Genomic DNA, 23,089 nt, shown 5'->3' on the forward strand with positions numbered 1-23,089 from the left:
GCATACTTGATGAACAACTTTGCATCTTTTATAGGCACAGTTAAGGATTAGGGTGCATATTGAAAATGTGTGCATATTGAAGGTGCTGGTAACTGTATTTGATGAAAAAAACATCTTCTGCTGTGAGATAGGTACTCTTCCATAATCACAAATAGCATTTTAGTGAAGGTAACTGCTATTTTGTTAGTAGTGTTTAAATGCTTGTTCAGGCCAGGTGTACACTTCAGATCAGAGGGGAAGAAACAAATTTGTTGTGCCTTGAATTCAGTTGATATTCTAAGGTAAAAAATGGTAATAAGTTCACATTAATCAAAACTATGAATCCAAGTCAGTTTCAGGGAATCCCAGAAACAATGGTATCTATGTACAACCAACAGGAGAAAAATCCTCTTTTATTTCTTTGAAGGGGAGTAATCAGTAAATAATCAGTAAATGAGAAAACCGTGGTTTTCCATCTAGTAGGAGATACTGCTGGAAATTATAAGGAATTCTAGAATCACAGAATGGTTGAGGTTGGAAGGGAGCTCCAGAAGGCATCTGATCCATCGCCACTGCTCAGGCAGGCTCACCTAGAGCCAGGTGTCAAGGCTCTTCAATACCTTCAACAACAAGAGATCTCTAAGTCCCTCCAGAGTATCTCAAACAGTTATTTATCATAATATTAGAATCAGTTGATGTTGTTTATAATTTTGTTAAGAAAGGCAAGCATGATCTTCCCTCTTTAAGAAAAGAATAAAATAGTAAAACGTAAAAGCATATGTTCTGTTTATATTTCACAGAGAAGACAAGCAACAGGAGTAAAAATCTCATAACTAGAAGGGTAGAACAAGTTCTAAACAATTCATAATATGTTAACAAACTGCTAAAATCATGTCCTCAGTTTAGTGGATGAACCTGTGAGTATGTGGGATGTGAGAAGCTTTATATATACATCATGAACTACTTGAATGTATTTAGTAGTCTCTGACAAACACATTAGAATGAGGTTTCATTTAGAAGCTTCTACACTGTAGGAAACTATTAATGATTTACATTCCAGGTTTGGAAAATGAACTTTATTTGAATGACACTAATATTTATTGAAGCTAGACATTTCTGATGGTGGTGATCATGATGATATAACTTATATAATGCACATCTTCAGAACACATAACTGGACTTTTGTCGATTGCCTTATGAGGGGCATTGTTTTAGAACATAACATGTTTGTATTTTTTTCAATTGTGTATAGTTGATGATCTGAAATCGACGTAGAGTCTATAAAGATGACTTCCCTGATATCAGTTGATCATCTAGCCGTAAATGTTTCTGCTGACTGAACCACAAGACTAGTCATCATGTAGAGAATTTTTCCCTTCTTCTCTTCAGCCTGAACTTTAAAATCATGTTATTCTTGCATGAGATCAATGCTTGTGATTTATTTTGAGATCAACATTTTTAGATAAGCTCAATCAAACCTTTAAGGAAGATAATTTTATCTCAGTGCTACAGCTGTTATCTGATACTGCCTTTGCCCATAAAATCCACTTGCTTTTAGTATGATGCATGAATAATAATACATACTGGCTACCGAGTGTTGTGGATTACCCATCTTAACCCACCTATTGCAGGGTACACCTTCCCCTAAAGAGTTCTGCAGTTTTGATTATTCTCTTCTGAGATGACCATGGCCTAAGGAGAGTTTCTGGGACATAGTATTTGTTGGATACTTTGCATTTTATTTCTCTGTGTTTGCATAATTCATTAGTCACTAAACCTAATCCTGAAACCTGTATTCTCCATTGGAGCCACTCAGAAATTTGGATATATGTATTCTACAAGTATAAATCAAAGATTTTTTTGCTAGGGATTAATTATTTTTATCTTTTTTTTAAAGCCAGTACGAGGAGGAGGGATTAAATCCATGTTTTCTAGATGGCAGCTATAATATGTATATTGTATAAGATGTATAAGATGTATATTGTGCTCCTGTGTTGATGTGTGGTGCCTTGAAGATGACAGTTTCTCTCGTTTTAATATGGCCAAGTGTTAGGAGGAATATTATCTTTGTTCAAGATGGATACCACTACAAAAAGTTTAAAGTTGCTTAATAATGAGGACATACAGCCCTCATTGGTAAAAACTCTGAGATTTCATTTCAATATGCCTTCACAGAAAATCTCTGAGTTACTACTGGAGGAAAGTAGTAAAATGACTCTCTGTAGGTAAAGGAATATTATAAAAATGCCTATTATGACAGTCAATGACAAACATATTTTAAAGTTCCTACACAGAAATGAGTGAGATTTTTAGGTTTTTGTGTACTTTTTTGGGAGAAGGAATACTTTGTTTGATGGAACTAGAGCAACCATTTTATATCCTTTATAATCCAAGAATGGTGTGAAAGAGCTTCAGTTTTCCTTGTTTTCAGTACATGTTTCATTGGGGTACAGGGACTAGAACATACACTGCTGCCTGCTGCAGTACGGCACAAGGTTTTGCTGTGGGAAATGCAAGTATATCTAAGATGGCCTGTCCCACCAGTAAGAACAACATAAGCTTCCCCTGAGAATTTGGAGTTCTAGAATGCATGGGGCGGTGAACTACTGGACAGTTGGTACATGATACAATATTTCTGTGTTTGTGCTCAAAACTGCAGGATTAGTAATGGTAGAATAAGAATGCTATTTCTGTCCTGGAGTTTGTTACAGAACCTGTGATATGCGCTATGAGGTTGACAGTCCAGCCATCCAGAAGTTCCCTGGCCTGGACTGATCCTGAGAATGAATTTTGTCAAGTTAGTCAGAGCTGCATTGAAGTTGTCTTAGTATGTCTAAACTTTGAATGTCAAAAGCTATGTGTCAAATCCAGAAAGCTTTGTTTGGCAGGTAGGAAAACTGGCTATTGGGAGCTCTGTGGCCATCTTCTGGATGTTTAGGAAAATGCATAAATATTTCCTTGAATATTGAGTTAAATAATAGTAGTCTGGCATATATTAAAGTAGTAGCATTTTATTTTCTTATGATTGGATGCCCATAAGTCTTCTCAGGTGTATATTGTGTGTTTAGAAAAATGCAAGTCTTGAAAAATCCCCTCAACAAATTTTTATTATGTGTTATTTCTTCCTGTAATTATTTAAGGACCACAAATAAAAACAAAAATATTAGATATCTCTGATGTTCCAAAACTTTCATTCTTACCAGAACTCCAGATCTGTAATTTCAGGTGTGTATAGCATATGAAAATATTGCCAGATTTTAAGCTACTTTTAAGTACAGGTGATCAGGAATAATGCAGCAATAAGACATTTTATACCTTGCCATTTTGTAGAATCATAGAATGGTTTGAGTTGGAAGGGACCTTAAAGTTAATTTAGTTCCACCCCTTTCCATGACCTGAAACACCTTTCACTAGGCCCCACATAACCTGGGAACACCCCCAGAGATGGGATATCCACAGTTTCTCTGGGCAACCTGTTCCAGTGTTTCCCACCCTCACAGTAAAGAATTTATTCCTAATATCTAATCTAAACACAGCCTCATTTAGTTTAAAGCTGTTCTATCACTACATGCCCTTGTAAAAAGTCCCTCTACAGCTTTTTGTAGCCCCTTTTTAGGTACTGGAAGGTGCTGTAAGGTCTCCCTAGACCATTCTCTTCTCCAGGCTGAACAACTCCAACTGTCTCAGGCTGTCTTACAGGAGAGGTACTCCAGCCCTCTGAGTACTTTGGTGACCCTCCTCTGGACTTGCTCCAGCAGGTCCATGCCCTTGTTTTTTGGGGAGTTCCAGAGCTGGACACACCAGGCAGGGTCTCACAAGAGTGGAGTAGAGGCAGAGAATACCTGCCTTGACCTGCTGGTCACACTGCTTTTGATGCAGCCCAGGATGGGGTTGGCTTTCTGGGTGCACCTTTCAGGTGCACATTGCAGAGTAATGTCAAGCTTCTTGTTTACCAACACTCAGCAGTCCTTCTACCCAGGGCTGCTCTCAGTCCATTCTGTGCCCAGCTCGTACTTGTGTTGGGAGTGCTCTGACCCGGGTGTAGGACCTTGCATTTGGCCATGTTGAACTTCCATGAGGTTGGCACAGCCATCCCACCTCCTCTCAGGCCTGCCAAGGTCCCACTCGATGGCATTCATTCCCTCCAGCCTGTCAACTGCATCACACAGCTCGATGTCATCAACAAACATGCTGAGGGTGCGCCTGACCTCACTGTCCATGTTACTAAAATAAACAGCGCCCATTCTAATACCATCCCCTGGGGAATACCACTCAATACTGGTTTCCACTTTGACACTGAGCTATTGGCCACTGTTCTTTGGAGTGTGGCCATGCAGCAATGGCCCTCTGAGTGATCCATCCATTAAAGCCATGTCTCTCCAGATTACAGACAACAATTTTGTATGGAAGAATGTCAAATGCCCTGCACAAGTCCATGTAGATGATGTCAGTTGTTCTTTTTGAAAAAGACCTGAACTTGTGTTGTGCCTTTTGTTTTGAAAATTGATTTTATGCTGCTGAATTGAGAACATCAAAGTCTAAAAATCACTTTTCAAAGAGAAATAATATCGCTGAGTGGAGAAATTAGGTATTGGACAAATAAAGCTTTTCTGCTAAGAAGCATATGCAAGAGCTAGGTGTTCTGAGGACTCATGGACTTGTTAACAATGTTCAGTTTTCTTTGGAAAGAAAGTTAATTTCTTGGTAAGCTAGCAATGAAGCAGAATGTCCTAAGCTGAAAACCTGTACTGTGGAAGATTCTCATTCTAGACTCAGAAGGATTTTATTTTATTAAAATATAATGCAAAGGTTTTGAGAGGTGGCTTTTACATCAGAGAAGATGCTGTAACACTGTATTAATTTACATCTTTATTTTTCCATACTTACCATTGTGCTGCTGCAGATTGTCAAACGGATAGAAGACTGGGATGGCCATGTAAAAAATGGTTTTAATAATCCATGCTAATTTTAAGAGACAGGACAAACAACTGATTTAGTGTTTTAAATATTAAAAATGTGTAAGGTAAATGGCTAATACAGTGTGAGATACACTTTTTAGGCAATCTACTTAGAGTAGACATGATAATAGTAATTAAAATATAATAAGTTACAGGATGTAAGTTACAAGTTAATAAATATAAGTTATAAGTTAATAAATTACATTGTTATTACATTCTTTGTTAGATATATTTCATTTAATTGTAGCATGCCAAACCTTTCTTGCAATCACAGTACATTTGTTCTTCCAGTCCTCTTCAGAAACCAAGCTAATGACAGAATGAGTGTTCCAGCTGAGAGAGGCTGTGTTAGCATTAACAGCTCCTCTCCAGATTTGTTGCTGATCAGAGATGGCAGTAGTTGTGGCTGTGGAAAATTTCTGAAGGATTGTGGAAACATGTTCATACCAATTATTTCATTGTTCAGCACCCTTACAGCACGGAGTGTTGTTACCATCCTAAAGTAGAAACAAGTGCCCTGAATTTGTCTTTGTAATTCACCACACAACTGAGTTGGCTGGATACTTGTGATGCCTGATCAAATTTCAGCACCAGTAATTACTTGTAAAAGGGAGGATCTTTTTAAAGACATTAAATAGGCAGCTAGTTACCTAAATAATTACCGTGTTAAACCTTGCCCATGAGCCTTAGCTGATGCTGGGAAGCAAACTTCTCACCCCTTTATTTGCAATGGTTAGTAAGAGTGGTTGGTCTGTTGTATAGTTGTCAGTCACCTTATGATATAAAACTATGGCAAATGTTGCCTGTGAGAAACAGCTGCTATAAGAGTAAAGGTAAAGCACTCTCCTTTATTTCTGGAGGATTTGCTTTTGACATCAGAAGACCTCTCCCAACAAAGGCAGGAGAGCAGTTTTTAACAGTCCACTTCTTATCTGCTGCTTGGTGTCTTGCAGATGATGCAGCTTTAAAACTTCCATTCTCTACATTCACCATCATGCAGAGTCAGGCTTTAAATACTCTAAGCTGGGGGAAGTAAGAAGATGTTGTTCATAGTAACTTTTATTCTAACAAAGCCATAGGATTTAAGGTTGAATAAACTAGATGTGTCAGTTTTTCTGGTGTTAAGAGTTTTTTTGTGATTAGGATTAAGTTTTGATGGAAAAGGTTACAGTTTGAAGAGGTGGCTAAATTGTCAGATTGAAAGTTCTTAGTGTATGGGCATTTTGGCTATACCTATGAATGTTTTACTTAAAATTGCAGTGTTGTTTCCATTTACTGTTTTCATGGAATGGGCATTCCCTTTGCCTCTAGTGTTCTGTGATTTTATAATGCTGTTTTCCTATTTAGAATATATAAAAGGTAAATAAAAACAATTATAGAATGTGCAGAGAGCATAATCAATTACTTTTTGTCACCTATACAAAGAAGTGACAAAAGGTTTTTCTTTTTGAAAAATGCTGATGTTGATATTAGCAATTACATGAACCAGAGATAGCAATCATTGTTAAAATTTCTTTATTGAAATTCAGCTATTTTAAATTGTCAGTGTATTATTTGAAAATTAAGCAACTGACGGGAACCTATTTGACTGCTTTAGTCATGAGTCTGCTAAGGGTTAAGAAATTAACAGGAATTCTAAATACTCCTGTACAGTAATGGTGACTGTCTCTAGTTTTGTTCTCAGGATTTGGAATTAAGGTTTCTTTGATCAGTTTTGGTTTTGTTTTTTTTAAATGTTATGGTAAATATACAAGAGTTTCAATTTTTTGAGGGATTATTTTGTGAAAACTGGGGTACATTTTATTCCACCTGACACTGCACCCGAAAAATGATATCGCTTTTGGGATTTTCTGTCTACTGCTCATAGGGTGCAAATCTCCCTCCTCTCAGTCAGCCAAGACATTCTGTGAGTTTGGCAATTGGAAAGAAAACTGTTAGGAGTTCAGTACACACTCACTGTGGTGCAGCAGTGTCTTGGAATGAAATAAGTGTTTTTATATCCAACGCTTTTTGGGGTTCTTTATCCTAATCTCTGCTAATGGAGTGGTGTTATCAGTGACTAAAAGAGTACTGTTAATATTAGTGAGGCTCAAGACAACAAAAAGGTCTGTGTGACTGACATGGTAAATACCACCTCCAGAAGAATCACTGTGCTAAGATTGCTGCAACAAGCTCCTTAAAAAGTTTCTTCCACAGAATCCTTTTTCTTTTCCTTTGATGCCACATTATCAAGAGAGAGAGCTAAAAAGAGTTTACCGGTTTAATTCTGTGGTTGCAAAGATCAAAGATTTCTAAGTTTGTAAAATTTTATTTTGGCAACGTGTTCTCAGAAGCTTCTTTACATGCTTGTCTGAAAGATGCAGTTCATTTTAGTGTCTTGCTACTGTTTCCAATTTAGTAAAGAATAAATTTGAGGCATTCTGGGCAATTCAATTACTCAGTTCAGTGTCTTCTCTAAATTCAGAGTAAGTTCTAGGGAGCAATAGGATTTACACAAACCGTTTTACAAAAAGCACACTCATTTAGATTATGGATATTTTAAAATTTTATGTCTTTTATGTAATATAATCAGAGAGGTTAGTAGAGCTTTTTGAGTGAGACATATAGTAGTGCATACTGGTTTTTTCCATACTGTTTTTTTTTGCTACTTTGTTCTTTTAGTACTGATCTTTGACAGGCAACATAGGCAAATGGGTAGCAAAAAACATTTGGCATTTTTTGGAACAGATTTTTGGAAATTATAGGATTACCTTTTATATTTTCTTTTACCGTACTTGAAAATAAAAGTATTTTAAGGGGTGAGTCAACACAGGATAAAATTGTCCTGTCCACTCCCAAGTTACAAATACCCATTCACAGGGATATGTGAAAGCAGAAGAAAAGGGTCCCAATCTTCAATATGAGGAAATAAGTCGGCATCAAAACCAAATGAACTATATTAACATTATGGGAAATTGCTAAGAAAAATTAATTTGACTGTTAGAGAGTTTATGTGGTTGTAGAATGGATTGACCTTGGTTATGCAAAATGCATCCATGTGATGGAGAGCTGGTTGATGATAGCCGGATTTTCAGAGATGAGGTGAAAAGAAGCTTGAATTAGGTTTTTACTACCTCCAAGAGGGAAATTATCTTCTCCATTTGGGATTGAAGAAATTCATAGCACCTTTAAGTCTGGTTGATGCAACCTGGCTATTATACTCTATGGGCATTAGTATTGTGCCTGGGCTAAATAATCTGAAGTTATTAAAAACTGTCTAATTGCAGTGAGGGATAGAAGGATTAGTCAAAATAGGTCTTTTTCAATTTGATCCACTTTAGTATTATTGAATTACTGTAAATATATATTTAACTCCTGTCATATGTCTTAGGTGTTGATGAGGCATTTAAATTACAATTGCAGTTCTCTTAGAGCTTTGTTCCTTTAAAAGGAGAAATTGCTGTAAGGAATTCATCAAAACTGAGAGGTAGCCAAATAGAGTTAATGATGAAAAGCACAGTAAAAACCCCCAAAGAATTCATGTAGTTATGATATATCAAATAGTGTAGACTTATATATGTACAGACTTACATATGAGCTTATACTCCTTCACTCTTTAGTGTGATTTTATAAAGAGTAAAATCAGCTCTCTACTCAGCTGATAATGCATATCTTGCAATATAATCTCTTGCATTTTGTCAAAGAAGGTGTCTTGATAACATGGTATGATTTGAAAACAATTTTCAAGTGTTTTTATGTATTTCACTTATTTTCACCACCAGGAGAAACTTTTCTTTGGATTTGAAGTTCTAATCTGGAAATGTTTCTTACCAAATCTCATAAAGCTCTAAGAGATGCTTGCTTCCAATCTGTCAGAGTTTTCAGCATGGTAGAATTATATATATGATGACTTGAGCACTCCTTGTGATATACTGATGTTTGTAAAAAGTTAAAAGTTCTGAGACCAACTCTGCATATTTACTGTGCTGCAGAATAGAAGTAATTGAAGCATGATGGAAGCAAGCATAGGGAAACCTTGGGCAGGCATCTGCAGAAAATATGAGCAAATTCTTGTTCAGAGGATTTATTTCTTGTTCACAAGTTCTTCTTCAGAGGATTTAGGAAATACTTTGCAGTCTATTGAGACATTTTACTTTATTCTCTGAAGTTCCACCTGGTTTTATAGGATCATTTCCACTTTGTATTGTGAAGAAAGAGATAAGAGAAATGTCCATATTGCCCTGTAATTGCAGTATAATGTGTTATGCATGCTGGCCATGATGAGATTTGCATAAAAAGGTGTCCATTGGTTAATCTGATATTGCTGATTTAATTTTAGAAAGCAGATAAATGTATGCTTAAATTTGTTGTCACTTTCCTGGCACATCTGCCATTTTCATTTCCATAGTTTTTTGAAAAGTCATTTTGATAATATTGCAGCTGAGGAAAATGAAGAATGTATTGTTTCCAGGCAATTTCACTAATGGAACAAAATATGATACATGGTACAGCAGCATGCAGAGAACAGTATGTATAGTTTTCAGATCTAACCTTACTTTTACTTACTGTAGTAAAAGACATGTAGAAAGCATTTTTCTGAATTTGTTTTTCAATCTGTTTTGTTTTCAGGCATTGCTATTTCTGATGAACTTGATAAGGTAAGACTGATAAAAAATGTCTAATGAGCAATACAAAGAGACAGATGATTATGATAAGGCACATGCCACTGTCCTGGCATACACACCTCTGTTTTTTAGGTTCAGAAGAAATTTGGGTATGGAAAACTGTATGGGTAAGTACAGTATATGTGGATACATTAAGATCTTGACCAAGGATGAGCTTTCATGTGTGGAAAAAAAAAAAAGACTGAGTTTAAGAGACTGTTGGTGAGACCATGGAAATGCTTTTGAACTTGACACCATCTTTGCTTAATATAGTCTGTTGGATTACTTTGCCTACTTTTGGAAACATTTAGCCTTGAATACCTTTTATTAATTAAATAAAATTCTGTATTTCCAAATATGATTTGTGAGAATACTTAGAAATTATTTTTACCCATATTTACTCAGGAATGCACAAGGCATAAAGATCAGTCTTTACCTCCTTGCTGAATGCAAAAATGGTGTCTTCAGTTCTGGCCGTTTTTGATACCTTACACAGTTAACATGAATTTTAATTAAAGATGTAATGAATTCATAAATTCTACATGGAAAGAATAATCAAGCTAGGTTTATTTAAGTACTTACAGAAACAGAACCAATTTTTTCCCTATTCCCAGCAGTGAGCAGCAGTGTGCTTCTTGTGCCAAGAAACTTGCATTGTGTTCTTGGTGTCAGAAACCATTGCTGTCAGGAAAATGAGTTCAAAAGATACATAAGACGCAGGAATTATGCCTAATATAGAACACTTTGGTTTTTTAAATAACTTTCGTTTCTGTTGGTAAAATGAGGACACAAATCTGTCTGACACAAGTCATATAAAATACCTTCACTGAGTTCTTCAAGGAAGGCCAGTTAGGTAAGACTGATGAATGTTACCATGCAGTCAAGTGTGTCTGTGGCTGCCATTTCCAAACTATGGCTGAAGTCTTCCCACTGTTTCCGTAACTGGGCTTAGAAGGTAATGGTGATGGTAAAAACAATTAGAAAGTCCTTCCATTAGAACCCTCACCTCTAAGAATGCTTAAGAACTCAATTTGTTATGGTTTTGTTGTTGGAAAAACCCTAAAAGATACTCTGTGAGGGAGGAAGAAGACAATTTAGGCTAGAGCCTGATATCACATGCAATATTTTAGCAAATGATTTCTGGTTGGTTTGGTTTTTATGAAACTATGATATCTTATTGTTCAGAAACATTAATGTTTTTTAAATTTAGTTATTTAGTATGAAAACTGGATTGGAGAACATAATTAGGAAATTTCCACAGGATGCAGTTTGAGTGAAGAGTCAGGTTTTTTTTGTTACTGTATACTTTATTTTTTTATAATTTAAAACTGGAGGGTGGTAGGCATTTAAAAAAAAAAACTTGAAATTAGGTTATATATATTCAATTAATACATTGAATGTTCTTGAAATCAAAAGCTATTTCTACAAAATCCCCAAACCATTAAACTCTGTAACATGCACCAGTTGTGCAGTACAGCTCAGCATGCTTTCAACGTAGATTTAGAGAAGAGGGATTTTTTTACCTCCATGATGTTCAGTGGACTTCATTTCTATTTCTTGTTTGACCCTTTAAGGATTTTTAATTAATGTAAAATCTAGTCTGTTTTAAGAACAGAAGCATGGCCAGGACCATTCTGTGGAATTCTGCCTCCTAGGAATGATCCCTTACAAAAGCTAATTCCTGAAATGTTCCTGTGACTTGTTTCTTCATGTATTATTTGTCTTGGGCCAAAAGCTGCTAAAGACAACCTGATAATACTTGTTTTAACATTAAAGAGAATTGGTTCTATTTCACATGAATGTGTTCACATGTGCTGTTTATTTTTCAGGTATAAATGCAGTCAAGTTTTAAATTTTTAATACCTGCTGATACTAGAGCTTCCTTATCTAAACTGTAGCAGCACTGAAGAATTTTTGAAATCACATTCATCTATGGTTTGGATGAACAATTTAACTCATCAGGTGCATGTCTTTGTCTAGAACAGCATGGCCAAACTTGGCATTGCATTCTAGTAAAACATCAGCATTGCAGAGCTGTTATGAGAGACGTATAAACCTCTTCTCTGTGCTCTTCCTTGCTTTACAGTCTTCATGGACAGGAGTATTTTGGGGAGCTAAGACTATGACAGAGCCCATAATTATGCTGTTTTATCTGTGGTTTAGGTGATGAATCTAGAGAAAACAGAAAATGCATATGTATGTTTCTTTATTTTTGTTTCTGATTGTCTTTTTTTTAAAAAAAATTATTTCTTTCTGAGTTCAGTAACCTCTAGCTGCCTTTGTCAGGGGAGTACTTAATCAGCATTTTTGGCTGATGTAACTCCCCCTCTAAGTAATCCAGTTAATTAGTTAGTTGCTTAGTTACTCTAGCATTTGGATTTGGAAAACCAGTTTGCTCTGAATCACTTTTGTGAAAGAGTGTTTCATTTAAATGGATTCTTGCCAAATATCTCCTAGTATTTTTGTCAGTACTTAGAGCTTTTGTCCGAGGCAGTAATAGAGAAAATACAGGCACACAAGGTGAGTCTTTCAGTCAATATGGAATTTTTCAGTTTGACATAATCATCTAAAATTTCTGAGTTTACTGATAACCTTGCAAAAAAAGCCAAAAAAATCCTAAAATTACTGCAATTAAAATAGGTTTATTGTAGCGATTACCTTCTTTTTCATTTACTTCCGGCTTGCAGAGGTGTTCTGTCTCTCTTGATGATTCAGCCTCTGTCTCTAGGCCATGGAAGCTATGTCAAGTCAGAAACTGGCACTGCAAGTACACTGTGTAAGGAAAGGAAATAAGAGGGGATGCCTTGTCAGTCACATATTTTTAAATGAAGATTTAATATAATACATATTTCTGAACTGACTCACCCTCATTGCCACTGAACAGAAACTATTGAAGGATTTTAGGAACCTGCACACTTCTATGCATAATGTCAAGGGTTTAATGTAAACAAAGAAGAGCTAGGATGTTTGCCTTTTTTTTAAATATTCACACAGTTCTAGGCTGAAAAAAAATACTCTAGAGGAAAACACTGAAGAGTGAAACCTGTCATAAGATTGTGACATTTGTCTGAAATTCCCAGTGATCTATAGTGGGAGATAATGAAGGAATAGAGATCCAGAGTTAGACCTAAGTGAAGATCTGAAAATGAATAGTAAATTTTGACCCTCAATGTTAATATTAATTTTTTTTCTATGCTGGCTAGGGTGTACTTTCTTCTCATATGTAGTATTCTAAAATGAAAACAGGTTACAATTAATAAAATACAGCAAATGACTATTCTTAAGTCATAAAAATAAACAAATTTCTTCTCATCCCAAAGTATTTCTCACTTTGGAGATTCCCTTCAAATCCATATTAGAAAATAGGAATACTAAACTTTTTAAGTGATGTGTAAATAAATGGATATACAAATGCTGTCCTCTCAGGTAGACGTTGCATCCAGCAACCACATCTCAGCCCAGTGTGAAGAGTAGAATCAGCTGTCTGTCAGTCTTTCCCTTCTTCTCTTTTTCTCCACATAAAGGGAGCTTGAGTGTGTCAGTTTGGTAGCCACTGATGTGGATAAGTGGATGACACCTGGACTGCACCATGAAATAGTCCTCTTTGTTTTAGTGCAGATTTAAATACCTACCTGTACTGAAAATATTTCTGTGCACGTTAATGTCACCGCCAATATCTTCTGCTATTTATGGATGAACGTAAATTGGAAATCAATTAAGATTCTAAATTTATAGGGAAAAAAACAACTGAAACTATAATATCTTCCTTGAGAACAGAATACTTCATCTCAGTGTTTTTCAGCCTTTGAAACAGACTGCCAAATGAACATCCTGGTGTTCTGAATAGAGCTGTCTCTGCTTCGCCATTTGGTGCTTTCACTGAGGCTGCTTATGTAGTTGAAAGGAGGACAATAAATTAGGTCAGTGAAACCATAGTGTACTGAACTAACACAATTCAAAAAGGAAAGTAAGGTGATAAAGTGGGGCAAAGCACGACTGTGTAATGTAAATTACATTTCTGTTAAGTAGAGTATGAAAGTGCTACTTTATCCCTAAAATGCCTACAAAAGCAATTAGCATAGTGAAGACAGTCACAGAGTGCATGTTCTACTTATGTGTATGTTGATTTTGCAGTGTATAGTGTCAGGAAAAACTTATGGGCAATTTTTTTGGTGCTTTGCATTTTCATTTAAGGGACTGAAAGCTTTTAGCAAGATTGACAGTGCAAGTTATTCTTACTAACTCGTTCCAGAACAATTTTTATTAATTATTAGAAACTATCCTAGGGAGAAAGGGACAGGATAAAATAACTAGAATAACAGTAATAAATCTCAGAAGGGGCCAGATGGTTAATTAACTAATGTAAGCACCTTGTGTAATAAAGGCATTATGAGCAGCGAACAAATCTTTTTTCTAAGCTCACAAGAATTGTTACACTTGTGATAATTTACACTTGTCAAGTGCCCAGAGGTGACTGTCATCTAGTGCACATTACTTGACTATGCCACAGCTCCAAATAGAGGCACAAAACAGGTATTTGTAAGTACATAAAAAACCTCAACTCCAGTGGTTAAGTATCCTAAAACATCTGAAGCCATGGATTCAATTATCAGTGGTCCTTGCAGAAAAAAAAATTGTGTAAAATTGAATTAGACAGTCAAGTGATCGAGAAATATGGACAGAGGTATGGGGAGTGGAATGTGGAAAAACAATCACAGGCACATTGCAGAAAGCAAAACAAAAGAACAAGGGTGAATGAGTCAGATCCAGGACCTGGGTTACATTTGACTCTCAAAATAGAGGTTCTTGTGCTCAGCAAAATTGTAGCGTGTCGTCAGAGGGTAAATATAGTCATATTGAAAGCACTTTGCAACTTTTCTTTTTGGTTGTTTTTGTTTGTTACTTTCATTTCAATAGATGCCTCTACTTCAAACTGCTTTTACTGTATCTGTTTCAATTAGGAGGAGATTTTCAAAAGTGGTTTGTTTTTAGGAAAGAGATAAAATACGGTTTCTAGGCTACCTAGTCAGTGTGCTGTACTTTTTCCAGATGCTTTTTGTTTGGAAAGCATTCTTTTATGGCAGGAATATTTATTGGGGCACTAAGTTAGCTAACAACCAGGGATTTGCTTTCCTATAATTTTCACTCATTAAATGATAGAAATATATCTCTCCTAATTAGGCACACTGTGTTTGAAATACCTTTAGTAGCCTATGAACAATTTCATTGAAGAAAAATAATTATTCCTATCCCATAATTTCATATCCTTTTTTTTTCACATCAGTATACAGATGTGTTTTTTAGTTTGACTATGCTGTTCTAAATGACCCTTTATATACAACCATTCTAGTATAATTGAAAACAGAAATACTCACTACATCAGAATGCTATTTCATACAATTTAAGGACAACTTGTTACTTTAATCTAAGATGGTGCAAGTTATTGCTATTGTTTTGAATATGTCAGTTATATTTTGCTTGCTTCTTGTAATCCTGTCCAGTTTATTGTCCTCCAGTAAGTGATTAAAAATAGTTTCAGAAATGCTTTTTATTCGAATGTTAATACCATTTTCAGAATAGAAAGATACATTATGTAAAGCCCAGCAGGGTTATTTTTAAAATGCAAAATGCAGATGTAGTTACTAGTTTTGCATTAATTCATAATGCAAAGAAGAGTGATGCTATTAATCTGCAACAGTCTTTTGGTTGGGTTTTTTTAGTACAAGTGGCCTTGTGTTGCTTAGCAGAATAGATACACTGAAGGTTTTAAGAACTGTGCATTTATTAAAAAAAGTGATTTTTCTACAGTTGCAGTTAAAAAAAAATAAAGGAGTGATTTGAGGCATCAGGGTACACAATTATTTCTTGGAATTTTGTTAATGAAGAACTTTTCCTCAGTTCATCATTGTTTCTGGGTATTTTGTAGCCCTCTAAAATGGTAATGCAATGTATTGGTTTTGTACTTCTAAAATTTTTTTTCTCTGTTTACATCTGTGGTTGAGACCAAACAGTCCATTGGTATTTTTTTTTTATTTTATTTCTGTTCAGGACACAGCAGGTTTTAATACCCCCCTTCTCAGACCTCGTGTTATTGGAGAATGGATTGGCCGTGAAGAGAATGATGCAGACCCTCTGGCTGCTGAGATGCTGCAGCCACCAATACCAAGGAATAAAAATGAGCAGTGGGACAGCGAGGATAGCAGCAGTCCTGGAGGAAGGTGGGTTTTTGATCTGGCCTAGAAACTTCTATTTTGTGAAACAGAGGTGTCTTTGTTACAAAAATCCCATTTCTGAGGGCAGAGTGCAGAGGTTTTGAATTCTCATGCCATAGTGTGGGCACATGCAGAATAAGTAGAAGTCATTAATATGTGACTTTTTTCTTCTCATGCTTTTCTAAATTATTAACTTAATACCCATTTGCAATCCTATGGATTAATTCCCATGAGAAAAGCTAAGTGTATTTTGACATGGTTGGGGTCCATTGTGTAATAATATTGTGATGTATAGCTTCATTCAGATACTTCATACCCTTCCATCTTTCCCAGGCTGGTAGTAGCTATTTATTAATCTTCCTGACACTTCAGTGATAAATCTGGTTTTCTCATTTAAAGGAGAGATAGGCAAGGGAAGCAGTATCTATGTTATTTTTAACAGGACTTCCTAAATTCATTTTCATTTCACATCTTAGCTTTTTTGCTGTTAATAACAAGTCTTTCTCAAAGAGAAATTTTGTTCTCTGCAGTAAATAATTTCTGAAGATGTATTGTGCTTGACTGAAAGAGTTTGTGCTTCAGCTACGTGGGAGAGAATTTTATAATTCAAGGAGTCAATTTTCCATGATTTAAAGATATGTTTATCACAGAAGGTTAAGTACTCACAGACTTGCTTTAAAAAGGATAAATCTTCTGCACTGCCTCTGTTAATTGACTTAAGCACCTACATTTCTCCCTTAGCCTTGGAGCATATCCCTTGGGTTATAACTAGTACTTTGATTGGAGCAGACACCTTTTTTTTTCTTCCTTACTTTAGGAGGCAGAAACTGTGCTTTCCCTTTGAAAAAGTCTGAGGTATTCCTTCACTTCACATTCTTCCATGTACCTTCTACATTGGAATTCACCTCTGTGTCACACTGAAACTAATGTGTCACTGGCTGTGCTCTTACAGACTGCATTCATTAACTTTCCTCACATCTTGGGAATATTTGTTATCCATGAGTACTGCATTTAATTAGATTATCGTGGGGGTAGCTGTCAGTACTACTATTTCAAAGAAGTGGCAGCGTGTAGTAATGATCCCTCAGCCAGGCCTTGGACAGGAACCAGCACAACTCAGACTCTGGGTCTCTTCAGTGTAGTTCCTGGGAAAATAATGGAGTCAGCAACTGGCACTGCAGCTTGATTGTGCAGGCCTGGATTTCTTTTTCCTTATTCAGCAGTTCAGTAAAGGCATTGAATAAAGATCTGTTCCATGTTTCAGAGCAAATTGAGGATATTGTATCCTTTCTGTCAATAGAAAGGAGAAGGAATAAGCATCTCTGTCTAATTTCCAGAAGAGAGCAAAGAGGTCTAGTTCTGAGCAACAGACATGATTCAAAGCAGCATGTTTTTCTCTTTGTAGAAGATGGTACAAGCTGAGAGAAACCTCACAGCTAATTCTATAATTAAAAATGTGATTAATGACTTTGAGTATAGTATTTGAGGAATCATGTCAAGTATCATGACAAAATCAGGTCTCCTGGTGTGTGAATAAGGAGAATATAGGGAACTTGATGCCAGAAAAGACTCATGGGATACTGATGTCTATGTTTGTAGGTGTAGTAAGTGCTGAAGGCCTACTGAAAAATATGTATTGCTAAGTGGGAGTACTGATTTTCAGTGGAAATGAGTAACTACTAAATTACATGCGGCATATGGATTTACATTTGGATGACTGATTTTATGTCTGGGATAATTCTTTGCTTCATTAGCATTTCATCAGCTTTTGTATGGTATTTATAAAAATGTTTGCAGTCTTGCAAATGAATCATAAAGTTGCAGAACTTCAAGATTGTGGTGATTCTAAAATTGATGTCAGCTATATATGGAAATTTTAAAAACCCATGTTGATCAGGGTTAATCTGAATATTTAATAATATTTCACCAATAACTGGCAGTTTCTTCAAGGTCTGATTTAATGTTACTGTGAATTAAAGTGCTATTAGCAGAATTTTGGAAATGACCACACACCAAATGCACAAGACAAGTACCAAGTAATAATAACTTAGTTTTAATGTAGTAAATAACTAGTGCATCTAAAAATAGTGGGATGAGTGTTTTGCTCTCAAAAGAATGATTTTATCAGTTGTAAAGAAAGTTTGTCTATGTCATCTGTATTGCAGTAATCTATTTCATAGTTAATGTAGCCTTAAGTAGTTAAGTTACCTTTTGTAAAAACAAGTTTCATTTTGGAAAATGAAAGAGAGGGCAATTTGAAATATCCACATTCAGTGTTTCCAATTTTATCTTGTTAAATTTTTTTTAGTAACACTTTTAATAAAGGGTGATAGATTGTTTATCACTATTTATCAAGATTTATGGGATAAACCGGCAAACTCTTAGAACTAATTATAATACTCAGCTAAAATACAAGAATGGGAAAGTCAAAACTGTAATCATTTTATTATTTCCAGGTCGTATGTTTTGTTTTACTTGTCACTAAACATAAGGGAATTGTACATATATGAAACACAGTATAAATATCCGAAGGATTAGGCACTGACAAATCACTGGTAGAGTAAGTGGCATTAGTGAAGTGGGTGTGACACAATCACCATTTCCTCCTGAAAAACATGCATTCCTGTGATGATGAGCAGCAGAAGCAGACGTGTCATGTATTTGAAAGCCAGGCCTGGTAACTCAAAAAGAAAAAAAAAAAGAGCAACTAAAAGGACATGTGTCACTCCTGCTCTGACTGGGAAGGACAATGTAGCCAGTCTGAAGTAGCTCTGTTAGAGATGTCTTGTCAACTGGATGAAGGGTCGCCTTTTTGTCCTCAATGTTCTGGATTGCTACAGAGGAAAGATTGTGTTTGTCACTGGTTTTGCACTGCTCTCTGTTGCTGCTGGAAGGAAGAAAGGCAAGGTATTAATAAGTGATAAGAGACCATAGAAAAGTGCTGAGGGCAGTCCTGCTGGTACTGAGCTCATGTTTCAGAAATTTGAACTCCATGAAAATAGGATTAAACTCATTTCCAAGTCACTATTAGTAGTTTTCTCCATGAAAAATTTCTTGGAGGAATCTTCCTCCAGGGATAATGTATGTACACATTGGGAAATTTGAGTGATTTTTCTTAGATACTCTTGTCTCTTCGAGCGTGGAATGAACTAGGACAGCATAACCTGATGTCCTAAACTCAAAGCCTGTTCTTCATCTCCAAGGTGCACTTTGTCTTATTTTTGCTGAAGAAATGAGCAATTGTTGACTATATTAAAAATCATACATTTGCAACAATTCTGCCTTCCTGCAACAGACTGTAAGGACAGTCTGAGGTGCTGGTGGTATGCTCATGAGGTGCCCCTCATGTGGGGCACCAAACTTCTGTCTGCTTTGTGTTGATACAGTAAGGAATGACAAACTGTAGCAAGTCCTGCCTTAGACCTTTCTAACATCTGTGCAATTCCAGTTGTCTGTTATTTAGGTCAGAGGCACAACTCAACAAATCAGGAAAAATGGTATAATCCTGTGGGGTAATGGTATCAAAACCACCCTAGAGAGCAGTTCTTTATTGTCAACTTCTTGTTATGCTTATCAATATCAATAGCTTATCAATAGTTTAGCAGTACTGATTACTAATTGACATCCTGTCATTCTATATGTGTAGCTTATTTAGACTTGATTAGTGCACATAAAAATCAATGGGAAATTTCCCAAATTCAATCAAAACTTTAAGTAGAAACTGAAAATACTAAATGTCTTAGAACATCCAATGATCAGGGAATGAGTGATGTATTTTGAAGAGGGCACCAGTAAGAGAAAGTTGTGCTTTCCTCCCTCACAGCTTAAAAATGGAGCCAAAGACCAAAGGATTAAAACATCAACAGCAGCAACATAAGAAGCTGCTGGCTGCCATGCTTTCTCAGGACTCCTTTGATTCTGCTCAAAGCACAGCTCCATCTGTAACCGAAGAAGACATTGACAATGAAGATGATGCAATGGAACTACTGGGTAACTGCAAAAAATTATGTGTATTTTCTGAATTTTTTTATTATAAAAAGTCAAACAGAGATTAGTCAGAAACTGCTCCCTATGCTTGAAGCTAAAGTATTTAGCAGCTGTGTGAAGGTTCATTGGGGTTTAACATGAAACTTTCAGGAGAAATATAAGGAGGACCATAAATGTCTGTGAATAAACTCCTAGCTGCATCCAAATTGCATGAAATCAAATGCTTCAGGTGCTTAAAGTAATTACTTTGGTTTCCTACATAAATCCCTTCCACATTTTGCTTGCAGAATGTATTTCTCTACAAGGAACAGAATCAGCTTCACTGTCTTTCATCTGGTTCTACTTTTTCTTAGCTGCATCACAGTTTTAGCCAGTAGATTTTTTTTTACTTACTAGCTACATAAAGTTTATGTAATGTGAATATGTAACCTCTTCAGAGGATTTGGTTGTAATTTTCCACTAGACTGTATTGTATCTTAAATTGCACTCTAGAAGACTTCATGCTCGTTGCTGCCTCCCTTTCCCAGAATTACTAATTGTATTTAATTAATAATGGTTTTAATTGTACTTAATAATTTCTTTTCTGCTATTTTTCAGATTTTCAGTGTATGATGCTTAAAAGGCAGTCATGGATTTCATTATTTGTTAACAGTTTCTGTTCAGTGGAACTTTATGTGGGTTCAAATCATGGGAAATTCACAATCTCAGAATAACTGAAGTTTCTTGAGTTCATGAATTCTGGCATGATTTTTCTTTTTCAGGACTTAATCTAAAAATCAGGAAAACACATGCTACTCCTTCTACTTTCTATATTTCTTTTGCATCCTTACTATAGTCTTCAAAGAAACACAGTATAGGTGAAGTTGGAGGGGACTGCTGGAGGTATCAAGCACAACCTTTTGCTCAAAAAAAATCAGCTATAGAAGGTTCTTATGAGTGAGCTTTGACTTTCTCCAAAGATGGAGTTTCTACAACATCTCTGGGCAGCCTGTTCTGGTGCTTGACCATGCTTATGGTAAAAAAAAAAAAAAAAAAAAAAAAAACAAAAAAACATATATATATATATATATATATATATATATATTCTGTTTAATTAATTGCAAATTAATACATTATTTCCTTTAATTTTTCAGTAGTTTTAAGTTTGATATATGCATCTCTTTTACAAGAAAGAAGAGAATGGCCTGGATCACTCATTATTTACCACATACAGAATAGATTTTTTTGTTAATTTCTGTGCAGATAGTGAGCAAAATGTATCCAATAGATGTACAGGTGTTTTCTTCCAGATAGTTAAATCCCTGAAGGTAGCTGGAATTGAGAAGGCAGTATAAAGGAATTTTCTAGTGTCTTGACACTTGGGTAGAAAATGATCTGTGTACAAGCTAGTGTTTTGGGTTTTTTTTTTAATAAGTACTTGAATGTAAGAATACATTCTAGTTTTGTGCCATGCAAAAGAACTAAGAAAGTTCATGAGCAGGACCTCCAGTTTGAGTAGGGTGTTATATAAATGTAAGATTCTGAGGCAAACTCCTGACATATTTGAGGAGTAGCCATGCTTGTAGTGATTATAATATTGCTATGTAATAGTAACACCCACTGAGTACTCAATATACACTGAGCTTTTAATGGTATTTAAAGTGCTGTGCTTCTGAAAAACTGGCTTTTATTTTAATTCTCATTTGGCAATTTGCTGACAGTATATGTTATATTTGGTATAGTGGTTACATTACACTACATCTCTCAGAAATGCTCAAAATTTGAGACTATGACTGTGTTACATGGGAAGGATGTTTTAGTTTTCCTTTGAAGGTAACATAAATTCAGTTCCTGTCAGCAAATATAGGTATTTTTCATTGCTGTATTTTCCAAGTCAGTAACTGTTACTGTGGCTTTTTGTTTTTTTGTTGTTGTTTTTTTTTTTATTATTATGTACCACATTAGTCTATTAAATGCTTTGTTGCTTTTTACACAACCTATATGCAGTATAACTAATTTCAAGTCATGGCTTTCTGCCATCACTGAATTGCAGAGCACTGTTGCATATAGCTCTTTGATTTGTTCTCTTCAGAGTTCAGTATTCTTTGTTTATTCAACTCTTTCTTAAAAAATTACAAAACTTTATGCTCCTAAGTCAGGATTCTGGGAAAACTGTTCTACAATTTATAGCAGATAATTTAAAGTGTACACTACATTTAAAATGCAGAACACAAACATCCATCTTTAGGTGTGTTCAAGAGGATCTTTTTCAGATTTTGGTTGATTTATTTAGGTATTAAAAGCATAAAGCTGACTTTTTGCATATTTTCTTTAAAAAAACCTCCATCGCCTAGGTGAGTCGATGAAGCTTTTCGCTAGAATTTTTATATTCCAAATAAAAGAAGCAATTACATTGTTATCCATTTCAAAAGAAATTTATGTGCAAAGAAGAAAAAGAATGTTACGGGGCTATATTCTGATTTCAGCTATCACTTTTTATATGTAAGATAAGATGCATAGGAGAGCTGTTCCCATGCTGGTGACTTTCTAAGTGTGTTCAGTTAAGCAGGTGACTGAAATACATTAGTGACAGACAACATCATAATGGGAAGGATCTTCTTGACTTCAAAAAGCTGAGAACTATAACTGTCAATTCACATGTGTTTGTAAATCTTGAAGGGTCTGGGATGTCTGGGACAAAATTATATCAAGGGACTAATTTTTTACACATCATAATGCCAAGTATTGTGTTTTGTAAATCTGACCGGGAGCTGGCGTAATCATTTGAGAAATTCTGCAGCCCTTTTTGGAGTTCTAAGACTTTTGGGCTTAAGCTGTGTCTCATATTTTGGTGAAGTCCAGTGAGACTTAGAAATTATGTTACTCTCTCAGTATCTCACTGATGTGCTGAGAGAGGGCTGAAGTGTTATTTTCCCTGAAGTTGCTGTGAATATTGATTATACAGTCACCAAAGCACGACTCGTTTGGTTTTAAAAAATCAATTGACTAAGTCTAAAAATATAATTGCTCAAGTGTATTGCTGTGGATAAACATACACATTATAAAAATATATGGATTTCTGTAGCACACTTGTATACTATAATGCATACTTAAATACACATTCTTGAAGTTTTTACAAGTTAAGGAAGATGAGAAAGACATTCTGTGTTGTTTTACACAATCATGGCATAGAGAACAAGTCCTGTGAGGAGCAGCTTAGGCAATGAGGGTCGTTTGGCCTGGAGAAAAGGAGGCTCAGAGGAAACCCTTTCACATTCTCCAACTTTCTGAAACAAGGTCAGATGGAGTTTCCTGTCTTCTCCCATGTAAG

At 35.6% G+C, this 23,089-nt stretch overlaps 1 protein-coding gene across 10 annotated transcripts in view; it reads left to right on the forward strand.

Moving 5' to 3' along the window:
• The window catches only part of C1H8orf34 (chromosome 1 C8orf34 homolog), a 156,672-nt gene that overhangs the window by 38,419 nt on the left and 95,164 nt on the right, over positions 1–23,089 (forward strand). For all 10 annotated transcript variants that reach the window (XM_074552072.1, XM_074552051.1, XM_074552058.1 and 7 more), the window contains 3 exons: positions 9,546–9,574; positions 15,629–15,798; positions 19,616–19,782. In XM_074552072.1, coding sequence (XP_074408173.1) covers positions 9,546–9,574; positions 15,629–15,798; positions 19,616–19,782 — 366 coding nt within the window. The remainder of the gene's footprint in view (positions 1–9,545; positions 9,575–15,628; positions 15,799–19,615; positions 19,783–23,089) is intronic.

This window comes from Zonotrichia albicollis, chromosome 1 (genome assembly GCF_047830755.1).
Source record: "Zonotrichia albicollis isolate bZonAlb1 chromosome 1, bZonAlb1.hap1, whole genome shotgun sequence".
In the NCBI taxonomy this organism is placed as follows: Eukaryota; Metazoa; Chordata; class Aves; order Passeriformes; family Passerellidae; genus Zonotrichia; species Zonotrichia albicollis.